This window comes from Protopterus annectens, chromosome 2.part0 (assembly GCF_019279795.1).
Source record: "Protopterus annectens isolate FY-2018-M chromosome 2.part0, PAN1.0, whole genome shotgun sequence".
Taxonomy (NCBI): domain Eukaryota; kingdom Metazoa; phylum Chordata; order Ceratodontiformes; family Protopteridae; genus Protopterus; species Protopterus annectens.
The window spans coordinates 1621223376-1621243183 of NC_056728.1; the positions used below are offsets into that span (position 1 = coordinate 1621223376).

General features: G+C 36.3%; 1 protein-coding gene across 1 annotated transcript in view; it reads left to right on the plus strand.

Moving 5' to 3' along the window:
• ST18 (ST18 C2H2C-type zinc finger transcription factor) overlaps positions 1-19808 on the plus strand; it is an 825897-nt gene that overhangs the window by 392008 nt on the left and 414081 nt on the right. Inside the window, exons 9-10 of the mRNA XM_044060418.1 lie at positions 5065-5307; positions 12453-12458. Of these exons, the coding sequence (XP_043916353.1) occupies positions 5065-5307; positions 12453-12458 (249 nt within the window). The remainder of the gene's footprint in view (positions 1-5064; positions 5308-12452; positions 12459-19808) is intronic.

Sequence of the window (19808 nt, forward strand, 5' to 3'; positions counted from 1 at the left end):
TGCTGTAGCAAAGTGCATTGGATAACAAACACATTAAGTTTAACAGTAATACATAAAGACAATAGAATAATAATTATATACATATCAAATTAATATGTACGAATACAGATAATATATACAAATACAGATATAGCTACTTAAGAGTAATTAACTCATTAAGGAACATAAAAATCTATACATTTCAAAACAAAAGTATAAGAAAGGAGTATTTTTTATATTACTATGTTTGCTATTTACATTTAGTAACTGAAATGTGACCAACTGGACCATACTTAATCATAATGGAGGCCCAGGGAGAAAAATTCAACATGGTGTATAACATTATTCATCTTAGATTGTCTAATCTGTCCACTTCAACATACGGGATTGGTTGCTGCCAGTTTGCCCTGATTGAACTTCATATCTCTTCCTCAAAGCTCAAGCTCCTCCTCCAGCTCCCACAATGCACAACTCGTCCTCCTGTACTGTATTTCAAATCTCGTTTGTTATCATTGGAGTCAAACATAATTGTTTTTGTATGTTAATTTTGGGATAAGTCTTGTTATTTTTTTGTTAAAATGTAGATAGGATTCTTATCCTAGTTATTGTTTAATAGTTGAAAGCGTTTAGAAACTTATTAGTGAGTGATTGTTTAAAACACTTTTTTTTTCCATGTTGTGTTTTTTCATCCTCCTCACTCCCGGTTTAGGTGATTGTGCTTAACTATTAGCTTGTTGTAGATTTTTCTTAAGATCAAGGTTATATTTTATTCTTTTTGCACTTTGTGGTGCTTTGCAACTGTTTATATTCGATGGTGATGTTGGTATATAAGATTTATGTGGACATGGGTGAGGCCTCAGGCTTCCAAAGGGAGCCATAGTGGACACAGAAAGCCCACAAGCTCTATATGGTGTGCCTGGGTCTGAAACACTAAAAGGAGTACTGCAGGATTTTTAAGTCCTTTGCTTTGGCCAACACACCCTTCAGGAAAGGAGGAACAAACTTATTTTAAAATGTTTACTACCTTCAGGAGAGTCAAAATGCACTAAGCAAGATGACAAAGAAAGGAAGAGAGAAAAGAGAAATGCTGACTTAGCACTTGAGAGTAAGGCTTCCTCCCCCAAGACTCTCAGGGTGGAAACCCAACAAGTTATGGTGACTGAAGTTCCTTTCCTGAGTCGAGTCCCACCAGGTAAAAGTTTTTCAGACTCTTTCTCAACCTTCACCCACTGGATGGATACTGTCTCAGCTCTAAGTTTTCTTGGTTCAGGACCTATCTCCGGGGAAGAAAGCAGGAAGCTTTTCCTCAGAAAACTTTCTAGGTTCCTGGGGTCCCATTCTTCCTTAGCACTTTCTTCTCATTTTGTAAGGTCTGTCAGGAGCCCTTCCATTTATATTGACTGAGAATGCATAACATGGACATTTATCAAGGGATAGATTGATATGGGTATCCTCCTATGCTCATCCTTTTCAAGGGCAGACAGAGAACGGCATACTGCACTGACATCTCAAGCTCCTTCCCCTGGCCTTGCTTCAGCTGTGGGAGTATTGGAACTGGCAGTCATCCTGGCATAGTTTGAATATTAAACAACTGAACACTAGGGAGACTGAGAAAACATATTGCAACATTGTGAGGAAAAAAAAATCTTTTGTAGAGCAGAATGGATGCCATAGTTTGAGACTGGTAAAATGTTAGGATACATTATATTTTGGAGAATATGGATGAAGCAGGTGGCTTACTTGCTAGTAATATATGGGTTAGTGTATCCCGGGCTAGGTAAGAGAGGAGCAGGATTTGGGTTGATCTTTAAGAGAACCAGTGGAAATAGCTTTGCTGATTTTGAAAATATAGAAGCTTTAATGAGACTGGTTATGGTAGGAGGTTAAGACATAAATCTAAGAAGACAGTAAGGACTTGATAAAAGTGAATAATATGTTTTGTGAATTTAGCTGTGTTCAAAGCACTTAAATTTCAAAATTAAAGTAGTCAAATAGTTGGGACTTAATCTGAAAATGTATCTGATGTGTGAAGGAAGAGAATTCCAAATGGTTGTGATTGTTTTATAGAAAATCTTTCAGTAATAGAAAGGGTGAATGCTGGCTTTTTCTGTAGGAAGATGTTGAGTGTTTTGAAAGTACAGACAACAGTCAGCAGTTTTTATTCTTAGTTTATAAATGCTGTGGTTACTATTTTTTTTAGAGTAAGACAAATTATATGTTACATAGCAGTAAAGTTGTTTTGTCAGTCATGCATAGACAGATAACTATATAAAATAACCTGAGAAAACATCAATTAAGTAATAAATGTAAATTCTCCAAGAAGTGAGTCTGAGAGATTTCAGACTGGAATTTAACATCTAGCCATATTCCAGGGGCAAAAAACTGAACCACTGAGCAAAGAACTAACACATACTCACCATATTGTTTGATTGGTAAGAATGCCTTTCTCCCCTGAGTATATTTTCTTTGGAGCTCTCTTCTGATGTCAACACCTAGTCTTTGGTCATATTCTTCTGAAATCGGATATCCCCAAGTGAGCGTGATTGCAGTTTTGTTGCTCTGGCTGTTAGAAGGCAGCCCAGCAACAAGAGAAACAGCAATTCACATAGTTCATTTTTATTTTTCCTCCTGATGGTCACTGTACAAGTATCACATTTTAATGTGTCTTGGACCTTGTTTTCTCAGCAGTCTTGATAAATCAGTTATTTATTCACGAGTTTCTATTTCATACCCTAAGTACAGTATTTTCCTTGGGGGGGGGGGTCATTATAACAGTAAGTTATGGCATTTGGGTCTACCACCCCTGAATGTGCCTTTTTCTTTTTATCACAGCCCTGGGCATCTAGTAGTGTTGCAGAGGATTTTGTGTGAGAGAGAAGAGCACTGGAATTTGTTTCAGCACTTTTAAGGCATGCTACTTACTGATGTGGTGGTGCTGTGGTAGCATTGTCGCCTCACAGTAAGACATTGTCCTGTTCGCTTCTCAGCTAGAGCGTTTTCTGTGTGGTGCGTGAATGGGCGTACCTTCGTTGAAGGTTGTGCATCAGGGCTGGCCACTTGGCACGTAAAAATCTACTGCCAATCATTAGCGGACCGGAGTTCCGCTGTGGCGACCCCTAACCGGAAAAAGCCGAAAGACACAACAACAACAACCTTTAAGGCATGCTACTTATAATAGTATCCTTGGTGTCTAGTGGTTCTCCTCAACAATTTTGTTTTATTTTTAATTACGTTCCTTTAAAGCATGCTATATAGAGTATCCATGGTGCCTAGTGCTCCTCTTTGACCCATATCTGAAATGTTATCCATGGATACCTCTAAACTGTACAGATTTTCACAGAATGTCCAGATTTTGGCCTCATATTTTTGGCCTGTTTTTCATAAAATTGTTTTTTTTTTCCTGGCAAATTAGTGGCAAATCATTAAATATTGAAGTTAGAAAATAAAGGCAGACATTTGAGTTTCAGACTTCATTTCCTTCAGAAAATTCAAGCTAATGCAAAGCTATTATTTAATTAACTTTCTAAGTTTGTAAGAGCAATATTTAAAAATTATCCCTATTGTTGGGCCTTTGTCCCACTTTTATTTATGTCTTTCTCCAGATTTCTTGCTGTAAGAGGTTGAGAGGTATGTTAGACCATGGTGTCTTTTGATTTCCCCTATTCCTGTAATGTTTCAGTGACGTTAAGACAAGAGAAGTTCTCTGTGGTGTCCAGTATTTCCTCCCTGACCCATGGCTGAAAAGTTATCCTGATGGCTAGTGGTCCTCCTCAACCATCTTTTCTAGAGTTATTCCAAGTAGCTAGTGGCCACCCCCCAACCCCGTATTGCAGGCTTTGAATGTGGTAATATTGCTGCCACCTCAACTCCTCCCCCCCCCACAAAAACTTACACACATATTCACACACACACACACACACACACACACACACACACACACACACACACACACACACACACACACACACACACACCATCCCTCAGGCAGTTCTGAGGGAGAGCACATGGCTAGTTAGCATATACCTCTTCCAGAATGCATCATTAAAGTTTAGCAGAGCTGCAGAGCTCTCAGCTGTTCAGATTTTCACAAAATGTCCAGATTTTTGCCTCATGTTTTTGGTATGATCCTCATAAAATGTATGCTTTTCTGACAAATCTCTGAGTATTGAAGTCAATAAATAACAACATACATTTGAGTTTCAGAATTCTTATAATTCATAAAATGTGTACTAAAACAAATCCTGTTATTCTAACAGCCTTCTACGTTTATAAGAGAAATATGTAAAATCTCTCCCTATTTTAGGGCCTTTGCATTATTTTTGGCTTTGTCCTGATTTCTTGTGTTAAGAGGTCGAGAGGTAGTAACCTTTCAGAATCTGGGCCATAGTTTATATACTAGCACTTTTGCAAAGCATACCATTGAAGTGTTATAAATGTATTTATAGTGGCAGTTCAGTCACTCTAGGTATTAATGGCCTTTATTGTTTGTGCCCTGTAGCTGTTCTGTTCCTGACATTTTTTGAACATCTTTGCTTTTGGGCATACATAATTTTCACTTGCTTTTTAAGTACTAATTTTGAGTGTGTGTGTGTGTGTGTGTGTGTGTGTGTGTGTGTGTGTGTGTGTGTGTGTGTGTGTGTGTGTGTGCACATGCGCATGCCTATATTTGTGTGTTTCCTGAGTGCTCGGTGCATTACATAGCCATTGTGTGCAGGGTTTACTAACAGACTCAGGGAGGTTACTTAAATATTCTCTTATTATTAGAAGTGGGTATCTGCACTTTAGGTACCAGCCAGATAAGCATGCTGTTCAGAATGTGTGGTCTTAATACAAGATCTAGATCACTTAAACTGTAGTTATTAAACCAAAGGATAGTAAGATGAAAAGGAGCATTATAAGGTTACATTTAATGCTGGATGACAGTTAAATATCAGTTGATGAGATATATAAATCCAAAAGCTGGCTTTGTAAGAAGAGATATTTTAAATAAAAGCTTAAGTTTTAGTCTTATCCTTTAAAAGCATTGCGTGAATATATAGCTGCCACATGCTGCTCCCTAGTGAAAATAAAATTCTCTTTCTGCAGATTGCCGAGATAGAAGTGGATGAAAATGGCACACTCGACTTAAGCATGAAGAAAAATCGAGGTCAGGATACATCCACATCTGTGACGTCAGCCAACACTACAGTCTGTATTCCTGACTCATCCTCTATCAAGGTCAGCAGTGTCCAAGTGAATGCTACATTCTACCAGCCTGTGTGCAAGCAGGACAGCTGGTGTAGGCCAGTCAACTACAGCAAGACAAACATGAACAAGTCCATCGAGGAGGTAACTCACTAGGACTGAAAGCTTAAAAAAAACATGTAGTCCGTAGACTTAAAGCACATATTCATGTCTGCATATTCAAACCATTTCTTCTACCTTGATAAGTTTGTAGCTGCACTTCTGCTATAGTAAGATCAGCAGGTATTTGAATGTTAGCTGATGACTAGATTTTTTGTGTTCATATAGTTTATTTGATAGTGTAGCTATTTGTGCCCACTAAAGCAAAATTATTTCACATGGAATTTCTCCACTTCTCATCTAGGCCTGTCTCTTATTTGCTTTTGCATTGTAGAGTTGAAACTTAAAAATATTAGGCATATCTCTATCATCTATGTTTTCCACATGCTTCCAGAAGCCTTCTATTTGTATTAGCAAGATAAAATTCCTTCATTTGCAGCGGCTATGTGGACAGACAGCTTTCAGCATCAAGATTCTTGCAAGATTTGTCAGTTTCAATTAAAGTTGAATGCGCCACTGCAAACGTTGGTGTAGAATGACCTGGCAAATCTAAAAATCAAGGCAAAGCATAATTCTATTGCTACTCACTACTGCACTTGTTTTGTTATTCTCAGGGTTTGTGGATCAGTTTATTGTGTGCAGCTCAGTTCTTCAAATACAAATGTGATGCAGCAGTTTCATTTTTATTGTCAAAAAAGTTGAGATGTGAGCATGGTCCCATGGCATAGAGTTTTGGATCCCTGACTCCACCCTTGATGATACAGGTAGTGGAAGGACTAGGCAAGAGAAGATGGAAGTAAGTGGTCGGCACAAGCCTGCCCATCCTGGGGGACAGATGGTTGCTTGGTTACCTGTAGAAGTGCAGATGTATTGCATGTAGCAATGAGCTTATCGGATCTATGCTACAGTAAAGCGACACTCAACCAGCAGGTTGGCATGTGAAGTAGCACAGCTGTACTGTCTGTGAACTGCTATGGAAGAAGTCACAAGCCTCCATGAGGAGGTTCTAGGTAGGTGAAGACATGATAGTGAAGAAATTGCTTGAAACCACCACGATATAATCCAAGTAGCATTTATTGTAAAAAGTAGAACAGGAACGAGCGCTTTCACACAAACAAATTGTGCTGCTTCAGGTTACAATCATGCAAAAGAATTTCATTGTCTATAGAGCCCCCCGGCCCCTAATTAATTATTGATCATAATTAATTACCATTAAACAACAAACCAAAAAATTAACTCTGAAGTACATAAAATTATTCAAATATCGCATTTTATGCCCTGTAATAAGTTCAGGAAGAAGTGCCCATATTAGAAAAAAAAGAAGCAATAGGTATAGCTAGCACTAGATTTCTGTTAAACGATCCTAGCTCGTTTCTTAAAACATATTGTTGTAGCAACTAACTAAGCAATACGCTTAGCGAATAAAACTGCAATAACAATACTAACCAAAAAATAATAGCACAATGCAAAACGCCACTCCGAAATAAACATAAAAATAAGAATAGCACTCAGCTATAGTATAATCACCAAGAACTAATACTAAAAACTGAGCTCTAAAATAGCATTAATTTCAAGTTTAATGTAATAATGTAACACAGATTCGAAGATCATAACTTAGTTTCAAGACTCTGTAGAGTCCAATAAGAAATAATCAGAGCTGGTCGAAGATTAACTACAGAATTGAGCTGGCGATGGTGGGTGCCTCCAAGTCTCAATATCCATCATCATTTTAATAGGATAGCCCTTTTTCACAAAGAGTTTCCTTTGGATATCCATATTAGTGAATCTTGGAAAAATATGTCGTGGATGTAGGCTATCATAATTATATAGTGTTGTAGATAGCCTACATAAATTGTCTTTTAATATTTTCAATGGACCTGGTCACATATCGTAGTGCGATCATGGACATATCGACATATCAAACTATTGTGATTTTCAATTTCCTTTATATGTCACTCACTATCATATGGAGCATTAAATCATTATAAAAGTCGATCCCATAGCCACTATCCCTCTATCTGCTTGCTGGCTGCTTAAAGGTGGATGTGGGATCATTACACATCATTTTCACCTGTGACATTTCTCATAAGATTCATAATTTTTAAAATTGACTCTGGATATACTCCTCGGGAGATACATTGTTTACAAACTTTTAAAAAAATTTTTAAAAAGATTGGTATTGTAGGTAATGAAATGGTATGAAAGTGCTTCACAAATATCAAAGGCACTATCAATGGATTCATACATTAAGAATATATTATATTATTTTTAAGTTTTAACAAATAGTTTGAGTCAAAAAGGAGAGGAGATTGAGAGTAACCTAAATATTGTAGTGGATAGGGTAAGGTAGAGGGAGCCTTGTTTAAAATAATCATGGCATTATATGATTGATATGATAATGTAGATGATAAAGAATAACCCATTTAATAAAGCATTTTTAGGGATATTCTTCTCTGACTTCTTCTCCACTCTCTGCTGAAAGCCTAGATCTTCGCCTTCCCCCCTCTCTTCTCTGTTCCTGCTCTGTCCCTGACAGTTTCCTTTTCTCCCTGCTGGGACTTTGTCGGAAGGGCTTTTTGTATAGTGTTGGTACTAAAGGCAATTACCATTTTGCTGGTACTATAGTTGCATCTATATTACCATGTTGAGCCATCCAGAATCTGGTTACAAGGTAATGACAAAATCGGAGTATCTGATTATCACATCACAGATCTTTAGCAATTAGTATAGCATGCAGTTCTATGCTGGTCGTATTCTAAGCGTGCATTATTAATTATGTCATTATCCAAAACCACGCACACAAAACCTGCAACAATTAGGATAAATTGACATGAATGAATTAATGAGTTTATTGGAAAAGATCACTCAGACAGATAATATTCAAGATAAAAATCAAGACTTCATTTTCATTTTATCCGTTTTATCTGCTTATTCACAGCTGTTTATTGTACTTTTATAGCTTTCATCAAAGCAACCAGACTTATTAGGTGCTCACAAGTTGTGGTATACAAGCTAAATTGTTAATAGCCTCTGATTCAGCCTCAGCAGCTAGCTGTGCTTAGTATTTAAAGTCAAAGTCAAGTATTTTAAAGCCAAAGTCAATAAAGTCAATTGCCCATCCTAAGTAACTATTGACTCCTGACTACTGCCTAACATGATGCAACGCTGATAACTCAGCTGGGATATCTTACTGTGCTGGATGCCAATTAGATGCCGTGCTGCTAACAGATGTCGTTTGCAAACCACCACCGTCTAAACCTTAGTGTCCTATCATTTACAAAGAATTCATGCCATTTAAATCCATTGCACTTTAAAATCCATGATGATGCTCACTTTAGTTCCTCATGTGATACATCGGATCCAGAAGCATCGATAGTGAAGTAGTTCCAGTTGTTCCAGTAAGATATTCACAGGATTCCAATCACCCAAAGGTTTCTCACATCAAAGTAGGAGGCAGTAGTGAAAGAAATTGCTTGAAACCACCAAATATATAATCAAGTAGCATTTATTAAAAAGTAGAACAGGAACGAGGACCTACAACAAACAAACACAAAATCACCATTGTCATCTAATCATGATTATGCTTGGAATTTCATTGTCTTTTATAGAGGCCTAATTCAATTAAAACACATCATGAAGTACATAAAATTATTCAAATATCGCATTTGCGCCGTAATAAAGTTCAGAAGCAGTGCCCATATTTAGAAAAAAGAGCAATCTAGGTATATTCCACTACTAGATTGTTAAACAACACCTAGCTCTTCGCTTCTAAAACATATTTCCCACACATTATTACATATTACAATAGATATTTGTTTCCAAAAATTAAAAATCATTGGTATTATGTAGTCTTAAATATGACAGTAAAAAACTAAATCATCTCAACATATATTAACTAAAGGCCTTCTCTGCAAACAGTCTGCGCATCAAAACAAACCGATTATACCGAAAGGGAAGGAAACATCATGTTGTAGCAACTAACCAAGCAATATTACAGATAGTAAAACGCTGCAATACTAACCATGGCAATAATACAATAGGACTTATGCATAGTCCATTTTATCAAAGACTGAAGCCATAGATTAAGTATATACTACAAACTAAGAAATGAGAATGCACAATGCAAAAACGCCCCAAATAATAATAAATATATAATAAGAATATCCCCTGTAATCACTAGAACCAAGAACTAATACTAAAAACTAGAGCTCTAAAAATTTCAAGTTTAATGTTTTAATTAATACTTACACTACAATTAGACATTCCAAGAAATTCAACTCACGAACTTTCATAAAGATATAAATATCTTTCTTATTAGATCGGACCTATCAGAGCTGGTCAAGAGAAACTACAGAATTGAGGAGGCCTGCTGATAGGTGGTGTCTAATCCAATATCCCAGCTCAAGCAAAAAACCCTCCGGGGTTTTTAATTATCACCTTCTTTCATTAACCACCACAAAACCAAAAACAAAACCAAACTTGAGGTGGATACTACAATGTGGATACAATGTAAGGCAACAACTTCTGAAATAGGCGTGTCTGACAGTAAAATCTTCAGTTGCCCTTATTATATTTTTAATAGGATAGCCCTTTCCACAAAGAGTTTCCCTTTGGATATCATAAGCTTAGTGAAATCAAGTCTATCACCACAAAATCATGTAGGTGAAGACATGATGCCTAATACACAAATGATGTTCCTACTCCCAATTCACTTGACTCTTTTCTTGGAGAAATGTATGGGCTAGTAGCACAGCTAAGGAGAGTAGAGTTAGATGGTCAGCATGGGGAAGCAGTAAACAAAAAAGTTAAAATGTACAGGAAAAAAGAATCACATTTGTGCCAGATATATTAAAATCTGTACCTTCTTCAGGCTTTTTGTCATTGTTTATTTCTTTGCAAGACCTGTTAAACATCAGTTGGACTGGTCATGTATTACTGTACTTGTCCGGGTGTACTTTTTGACTAAGCATAACCCTTTAAGTAGATTTGCATAGTTTTTGCAGCCATACTAATTCATTTATTGATTTAAACTGTGTGTAGAGGTATATTTGGAACTTGATTTTCATTTCAGACAGAACCCCAATATGAAATATTTATACTGCTCTCATAAGTTTCTTATATCAAATGACAGTTTGATGTTACTGTTAAATTTCTGAAAAAAAAATAAGACAGTAGAATTTTTCATAGCTTCATTAAAGTATTGTAATACATTCTGTGTTTGTGTTTCTATCACTGACTAGTTGCCATGTTGTTGGCAATAGAACAACTACTGTATACTCAGCAATGTTTTTTAGGAGTCTTACAAACAAAGATAAGCAAGATAATTTCCTAATGAAGGCTTAAGGTATATAGCACATCTGGAAAGAATAATTCAACAGTACTGTCATTGACTGAAGTTTGTAACAGTGAACACTAAGTAGAAATTTGTAGTAGTAAATATGGGGGCTAGAAGTAACTGAAGTACAATGTAGCACAAATGGGTACTAATTCAACAGTACTGTCATCGACTGAAGTTTGTATCAGTGAATACTAAGTAGAAATTTGTATTAGTAAGTATGGGGGTTAGAAGGAACTGAAGTACAATTTAGCAGAAATGGATACTTAAGGCAGCCTTGACTCATAAAGAATAGCATTTGGACATCAGTATCTCAGTTTTAGTGTCTAAAGTTTGGATAATGTAAATAGTACTGAGTGGAGAGTAAAATTTTGTTTTAGTAGCAATGGGTGACAGAGGGGAGCGCAGCTCTATAGTAACAGGTATGAGAAGGCAGCCTGTGTCAATGATAATGGGTGCTCGAAGGAAGCATCATTTACAAAGGGAATTTTTCTCAGTAATAACACACACCAAAATTAAAATTGTAGCAGTAGTAAATAGTAACAAAAGGGTTCATGATGTAGTAGTACTGGGAATATAAAGTGGAACTTGTCTGAATAACAGCTGGCAAGGTGTATAACTTAGCAGTAATGGATAATGAAAGGGAAGTAATCTCAGTAGTAGGGATAGTGGAAAAGAATGACTTCAGTGAAGCATACTTTTGTTATCTATGATGGTGCTTGGCAGTTATCATGATTCAAAAGGGAAGAGAACATAAACCAAGCCTATCTTATTATAAATATGTGCCAACAAGAAACTTATACTCAGTGTGACACCAGAATAGAAAGTAGCAGTAATGATGGCCATATAAAGTGGATTTAACTTGTTTCAGTGGTAAAAATACTAAAAGTGAAATTAACTTCACAGTGATGAGAACAAAAATGAATTTTACAATGAGGCACTTAGTCTTTGCACCACTTTATATTAAAGAGTTATGCTTAGTCAAAAAGTACACCTGAACAAGTACATGAATTATGTTACTAGTAATAGGTACAAGAAGGATAATTGATTGTCGACTTGCAAGATGTTTGCACACTGATCAACAGGCTGATTTCACCACTCCTAGAGTAAAAAACAGAAATTGAGAAAAAGGGGCCATTGGAACGTTTGGGTAATATCCAGTCACTGACTGGTAAATAGACTAGCTGGATGCCAGCAAAGAAGAATTCTGGAGAACCTGAAAGAAAAATCAACCAGAAAAGGGGAAGAGAGATCTCTGGGTGGGAAGAATCCTGTTGCTATTCAGCAAAAAGCAGTTCAGGTTTCAGCTTTGGTACAGGAGATTGCTTTCTATAATTTAGAGGAAAAATGTATCAAATGCATTCATGGGTATTTAAAATAAATGAAACACTGAATGAATGTATCAACTCAAATAACAAAAGGCCAGGAAAGTAGAAGAAGCTTTAATTAGATATTCAGATAAACTGACAAAACTGCAAAGATCACAAGTGGAAATGAAGAAAAGGCTGGCTGAGTATCTAGCTTCTTGAGAAGAGCTGTTTCAAAAAACAATATAGAAAGCCTGAGATTTTGGTATAGCAGAGAAATTGGAAGGAACAGACTATTCATTTTATGGAAGTACATATAAGCAACTGGACTGCTGTTCCACAGCAGGATTTGTTAATTGAAAGAAAATACTGGGTGTATACTTCAAACCTAACTATGAGAAAGCAGCCAATACTTATATTAGTAGGTATGGAATAGTATCAGCAGAAAGAGCTGATCCTGGCAAAACAGTGACAGAAAGGAAAAAATATTAAAATTGGAGACAACAGACTGTAGAAAATGATTATCCACTGTACACTAGACAAAAGAGAAGCAAGTTTATCTCAACAATCAGGGAATGTTGAGAGGCAGGTGTGAGATTTAAGCTGATTTTTCCAGCTATCTTCAGAATATTTTTCCTGGAAGAGCAAAGTAATTTTTGATGCAGAGCAGGGTAAAGAGGAAATTAAAAAATGATCAGCAAAGAGTGACTGTTTCCTGGAGGAGCAAGGTAATCTTTGATGCAGAACAGGCTAAAGAGGAAATAAAAAAGTTTATCAACAAAGACCAAGCCAGCAAGCAGATGGAGACTTAATCTTATAGAGAGACTTTGCCAGGGGAAACCTTTTTCATTGCTCAAAAGGAAAATGCTTGAAAGACAGAAAAAAAAACAGGAGCTGACTATAGTACCTTGTTCTTGAACCTGGGACTGCTGTTGGGAGATGGAAATGATTAGGAAGAAGACCAGGGACTCTGAAATTAGTGAATAAATGCAAGACTATAAAGCATCAGTCCCAATGGCTTTAAGAAAAAAACAAGAAAGACGGGGCTGGATTCAATAAAGCCTACACTAAGTGTGCACTGTTCTGAGCAGCAGACAACACAGACATAATACACACCTTCTTCCTCCTAATTTTATTGAGAGGGATTCATAAAAGTTACCACAAAGTGTAGACTACATGTACACTTAGCGTAATCTTTCTGAGTGACTAGAAAACACAAAAAATTAGATAAGATTTTTATTGAATACATATTGTGCATACTTAGTGTAGGCTTTATTGAATCCCAGGGAGGATTTTGAAAGAAAAAGTGGTTGAGAAAGACTTGAAGTTTGTTGACTTTTTTAAACTTGTGGGTGACCTGTAAAGCACATACCACAATTTATGTCATTAATGTTTAGAAGGATACTGAAGGGAATTGAAAAGTAACTATAAGTAAAACAGTCCTTGTCCTTAATATTTCTATAGAAATGTTCATGAAGTAGATTGTATGTTAAATTGTAAAGCAGTTTTGCTTATTATGCAGTTAGGGTATTTTAAATATGGAGAGTATTTTAAAAGTGAGGTATGGGAGTCTTATCAGTGACTGCTGTATATGTTAAAGATGTTGAAGCAAGCAAGTACTTTCTAGTGGCAAGATGCACAGGCTGTTTATACTATAACAAGAAAGACTGATCAAAAGCAAGTTAAAATTAATATAATGTTGTGATCTTGGGCTGAAGATGCAGAAGCTCTTTATACTGTAAAAAAAAGACTGATCAGAAGCAAGTTAAAATGAATTTAATGCTTGGGCTGCTGGGGTGGTATGTAAAAGTGCATAGATATATCTAGAATTAAGGTATATCCCCATTTTTACAAAGTTGTATTTCTAGGTTAATGTCTTTGGTTTAGACTGTAGACATATACATCTTAAACAAATAGGCTTGAAACATAAGACAAAGTGATACAAGGCTGGAAAATGATAGCTTTCTTGCATCTGCAATGTTATTTTTTCTTCATTAGCAAATAGTCACATTGAGTGAAAAGGAAGTCTGTAGGTGCAGGTAACTGGCCAGAGAAAGACTGTTCATTGTGTTCTGAGTCAAATTTACAAATATTCTTTTATGCATCTGCAAATTTATTAGCTATTTTTTCCCATTGGATACTGCTTTTACTTGGAGGTAAACTGTATGCAGGTACAAGCAGTTAATATTGAGAATTCTGAGCGCCTAGTGCTAAGAGAAATGTAACATTTAAAGGTACAGTGGGAAGCAGTTCAGTGAAAAAAATAAATAATGTTTGAAACTTCGGAAAGTGAGTAGCATGTAGTAGGCTCAACAGCAGTCTTAATACATTAATGTATTTAATAGAACAGTGCATAATTTACTTCATTTATTCATTTAAAGGTGGACGGTGTGGTGGTGTAGCAGCTAGTGATGTCACCTCACAGCAAGAGGTTCTCCAGTTTGATTCTCAGCTGGGGTGCCTTCTGTGTGGAGTCTACTGTTCTCCCTGCATTTGTGTGGGTTTCCTCTGGGTGCTTCAGTTTCTTCCCACATTCCAAAGACACTCTGAAGTGGTCCTAGGTGTGAGTGTGTGCTTGCGAGTATGTGGTGCACCCTGTGTGGATGATTGTCCATTGGGCTAGCAATCCAGTCCCATAAAAACTGTATGTGCAACAGAAATGAGTGCTGAAGGGCACTCATTGCCCAATGTGCTGAATGCATGGAGCAAATCCAGGATCCAGAAGGAGGAGGATTTATTTTAAAGGTAACCAGTTTACATTTTCTTAGGGTTAAAAGTTAAGGTTTGCTGAAGATACCCAAGCTGTTTTTCGCATCTGGGAGGGGAATAATGATAAAAAAGAACATATATCAATTAGTGTAAGTGGGAACACAGGCTGTAACATGCACATGGTTAACCTAAATTTTAGATCAGGTAGTATCTATGGGTGTAGCCATCAATTTGAGGCAACTTTGCCCATCTGGAGGGGTAAATATCTGTTGGAAATGAACATAGTTTTCTGTGTTCGCTCAAAGTAAAAAGGAGATTGGGGGACTGAACATGTATTTAGTTTTTTTTTTTGTTTTAGTGTTTTCATTGAAGCAAAAAACTTGAAAATGTGACATAAGTTTAAATGGAGATAAGAAGTGATTGCTTAAAAGATCAGCTTGCCAAACATCAGTGTGTACACGTAAGCCAGTTAGAATAGGTGGGAGTAATAGCTTCCTATCAAAATGGATACACTGTTCACATTATCATGAAATATAAATGGCTTTATAGGTATAGGCAAAAGCAAAGAGTTCTGAGTTATATTAAGAAATAGCAATGTTGCAGGAGATACATTTGGATAGAGCATGTGAATTTGACAAAGAAAGGATTTCAAGATGGTCATTCAGCAGAATATCATGGACAAAGGAAAAGGGAAGCAGTAATACTGATAACTAGAGGGGCTGCAATAGTGAAAGAAGAGGAAAAAGACAATAATCGTAAATGTGTAGTAGTAGGGGGTACTGGCAAGGGAGGAGTATTATGCTAGCATGTATTTATATTACACCAAAAACTGCTATTATAGAGCTTAAAAATTGGAGAAATATTCAACTTTCTTCAGGGAATATTATTTATGGTTGAGGAATGGAACTTAATTTGCAGTAGTGAGGATGTATGGGAGAATTAGAAGGGAAATATATAACAAAAAAGGGTAGATATATCAAGAAATATATGTACATATGCAATGAGGAAGACATGAATTCAGTAGCAGGAAATCAGGACAAAAATTACATATTATTCTTTAACATATAATACGTGGGCTAGGATTCATAGAAGCATCTTTATTTAACTGATAGTTTTGACACATAGGTATCCAGTAATTATTTCAGATTATGCACTGATAAAAACTATGAAGAAGATGCAGGGAAATTAAATAAAAATGAGACACTGGCACTTTCCTGCCACCTGTTGATATAAGAGAAATTTAGGGAATAGGTAGTGAAAATGAGTCGAGCGTTATTAGGGAAGACAGAATTTTCTTCAGAAGGGACAGCTAGTGAGTGGGATAAGATGAAAATGTCTTTTAAAAATAATGTAGAAATACAAGAGAAAAAGCTATGGATAGTAAATAATATAAATTTATTTAGAAGGGTAGAAGTTTAAAGTATCATGGAATAAGGGGAATCTGGCAGAAAAGAAGAGGTGCAACTGCAGAGTGCTAGAGGGAAAGTAAGGGAGTATTTGGATAATGTATATGAGTTTATGCAGGTTGTTGTAATGTCACTAAACTTACGGAATGTATGACGAAAAAAACAACCAGATATCCTATAGCGGTATTAGAAATGTTTTAGAAATTTTATGAAAATTTGTATAAAGTAGGGTAATGTGCACCCCCTAAGTATGCATTGTGGTTGCTGGGTATGTCAGTACAGTTTGTTGAATGATTGGTATGGAAATCCATTTATTAATACAATGGGGCGTTTTAAGCATTTTTGCCGCTGACCACAACATAGTTAAAATGCAGTGTCACCATGGATGTAAAAATCAAAACTCTATATATTGTGCCTGTATAATACATGCCTTGAGCACAATAACTTCTATATATCAGTATATGTGCTTGATTATACTTTGTTAGGAAAGGAAGTGAAGAGTGTTCTTAAAGTACTGAACTTTGCTCTTAATGACAGTGGCAGTCAGGATATAAACTTTTTTTTTTAATGAAATGTTAAATTGTTGTGTACATTTGCAGACAGCTTTGTTTTGTCTTGGAAAGCATGCTGATTTTTCTCATTGAGCATTTAAAAATATTGTAAAACATGCAGGCTGTAGTGATGTCCATAACCTGATATTGGTAAAGAATACATTCATGGAAGAAAAATCCTTCCAAAAACTGTAGTACATGTGCCATTTGCATTTCTTAGCACTATCACACATGAATGTAGCATTGTTTCTTAATATTTGCCAATTATAAATTATTTTACTGAGAATGAATTTTGTTGATTTTTTTTTTTTGGTAAATAAAATTATTACATGTAGCTGATTACAAAAGAAAGTATGCTAATGAACATGTAACAGTTTTACCAAATATTTTTTTTCTAAACCAAAAAATGTTGGAGGAAGATGAATCTCAACACTTAATTTGTATAAGTGATCAACAGGGGAGTCTTCAGGAATAGTTGGTTTTCCTGTCTAAGTTTGAGTGCTAGGAGGAAAAAGTGGTAAAGGTTTAGAAGGTTTTGTTTAACAGTATTTTAGGGGGGAAGTGCATCAGCTTATTGAGAAAAAAAACTGTGGTGACTGTATTACCCAAAGAAGGTAAGACCCTTTAGACTCAACTTTATATAGACCTATTTCAGTTTGAAACCTTGACTATAAAGTGTTTATGTCTTTACTAGCTAAGAGAATGGCAGAGTTGGTGGCAAAATTGATAGATATGGCTTGGTGTGGTTTTGTGGAGGGGATGCAAAAATTTGACAACTTTAACAGAACAATGATGATCTAAAGGGAAGCAAAATGTGAAGAAAAAAAAAAAACGCTGTTGTTTGTGGGTCCTGACGCCAATAAAGCAATCAGTAGTCAGCTGTGATTTTTATGAGTAGAACAGCGTAAGTATTTGCATTCCCTGATAGAACAATAGGATTAATTGGAAGGATATATGAAAGGTTGGAGACAAGAATTTAGGTAGGAGGGTTCCTCTCTAACAAGCTGTGTTTGAACAGAGGAACCAGGCAGGGGTGTCCTCTTTCCCTCTGTCTGGTTTGGTTTATATTTAGAGCCATTAGCAACGAAAGTAAGGGACTCACAAATTCAAGGACATAACTGGTATGTTAATCAATAACATTTAACTTCATCTGCAGATGATATTATTTTTTACTGGATAAATCCATAAAAGGACATTTTGGTGTTTTGGGATATTTTGAGATAGTCTGAAGTCTTTTCAGGATATAAAATTAACGAAAATAAAAGGACAGTGTTCTTAAAGTACTGGACTTTGCTCTTAATGACAGTGGCAGTCAGGATATAATTTTTTTTTTAAATAGAATTTACCCACACATTAATTAGTTCAGCAATGAGCATATTTATGGGGACATTATAAGGTAAAGTATTTAGGTGTATTGGTTAAAAATATTATGTTATGGCAGCTAAGGATATGTGGGAAGGAAATAAACAAAAGGTAATACAAAAACAGAGAAACTGAAACCTAATGGTTAAGGTGTTTGCCTTACAAACACAAGGTGTAAGGTTTGAGTCTCACAAGGGATAATTGGCTAGGCTTAAAATGGCTCGCAAGGGCAGTTAGCTTAGTACTAATCTATGAACCTATGAATCTTTTATGGATATGGATAAACAAGATACAAAAAGGGAAATGTTTTAGTCCCTTTAGTTTTATATACAGGTCAGTCATGTTTTTATCAACCAGAGGAGAAATTGTGAACAGTAGTTAATAAAGAGTTGAAAAATGTATTTGATAGGGGAAGAGGGCAGGAGTTAAGTGAGAAACGTTGATCTCCCCATGCAAGGTGGTTTAGGATTGCCTGATTTGAAAGTATATTTCAGAGCTACACAGTTAAGGCAAACATATATAACATAAACAGAAAGTGCATAAATCAAAGTAGAAAGAGATGGTGGTGATGATGCAACACAGGAGATTTCTGAGAAATAAGGAAAAAGAGAGAGAAGGATTTTGGATGCAGATCATTAAGGAGAATGATGAAAATCATACAGAATATTGTATTCATAAAGTTGCAGAAAGTATTTTAAAACCTACCTGAACAAGAATGGAGACAGAGGATTTTACTAATAGGGATGACTGCAAGTAGGACTATAGAAAATATAGAAGAGAGACTGAAATGTACAGGAGAAAAATGGCAAAGGAATCAAGATATTGGGAGCAAATAACTAGACAGGTAAAAGTAATAAAGCAGGATGAGGCTAAGCAGAAGTTTGGACTGAAGGATAAATATTGCTTTTCCTACCAGGGTTTGATATCAGAATGTAGGCAAAGAGAAAGGGATATTATGGAGGGTACTCATAGTAGTGTGGAGAGAAAGGCATATCCCAGATGACTGGAGAATAAGCATACTAGTGCCAGTGTTCAAGAACAAAGGGGACATTCACAACTGTGGCAGTACAGAGGTAGCAAACTCCTGTTACATTGCATGAAGATTCTGGAGAGTGACGAGTAGTAAAACGTAAGATGGGAAATGAGAAGTTCCGATTCAGATCAGAGTGCAGCACAACTGACCCAATATTTGCAGTGAGACAGATATTTGAGAATAAGCTAGAAGTAAGGAAAGAGTCCAACTGAGCATTCTTAGACTTGGAGAAAGCAAATGACAGGGTCCCAAGAAAGCTGATTTGGGTAGTCCTGCAGTGGTTTGAAGTCCCAGAAACATTGGTAAAATTAGTGCAAGCTACATGTAAGGAATCAATGAAGTATGAACTGTGTTTGGTCTCATAAAGGGGTTCACAGTGGGAGTGTGTTGCATCAGGGTTTAGCTCTTAGCCCACTGCTGTTTATACTGGTGATGGACAACATTAGCAAACAGGTTGGAGGGGACAGATCAGTGAAGTTGCTGTATGCCTGAAATGTGGCATTACAGGCAGTCTCTCAGCAAGAACTTCAGCAAAGGATAGGGTAATGGAATGCAAAACTGAAGGCACATGGAATGAAACTGATCACAGATAAGACAGTTGTAATGGCAGCAAATGAGGGATTCAGAAGATGCTGAGAAATGAGATACAAAGGAAAATAGTGGGATGGGCTAACAGCTTCAAGTATGTGGGGTGATGGTTGAGGAGAAGGGAAGTCTGAACGAGGAGGTCAAAAACAGAATCAGAGGGGCTGGCACAGAGTGTTAGGTGTAGCATATGACAGAAGAATGACAAAGAAGCTGAAAAGTAAGGTGTACAAAATAGTGGTGCGACCAGTACTACTG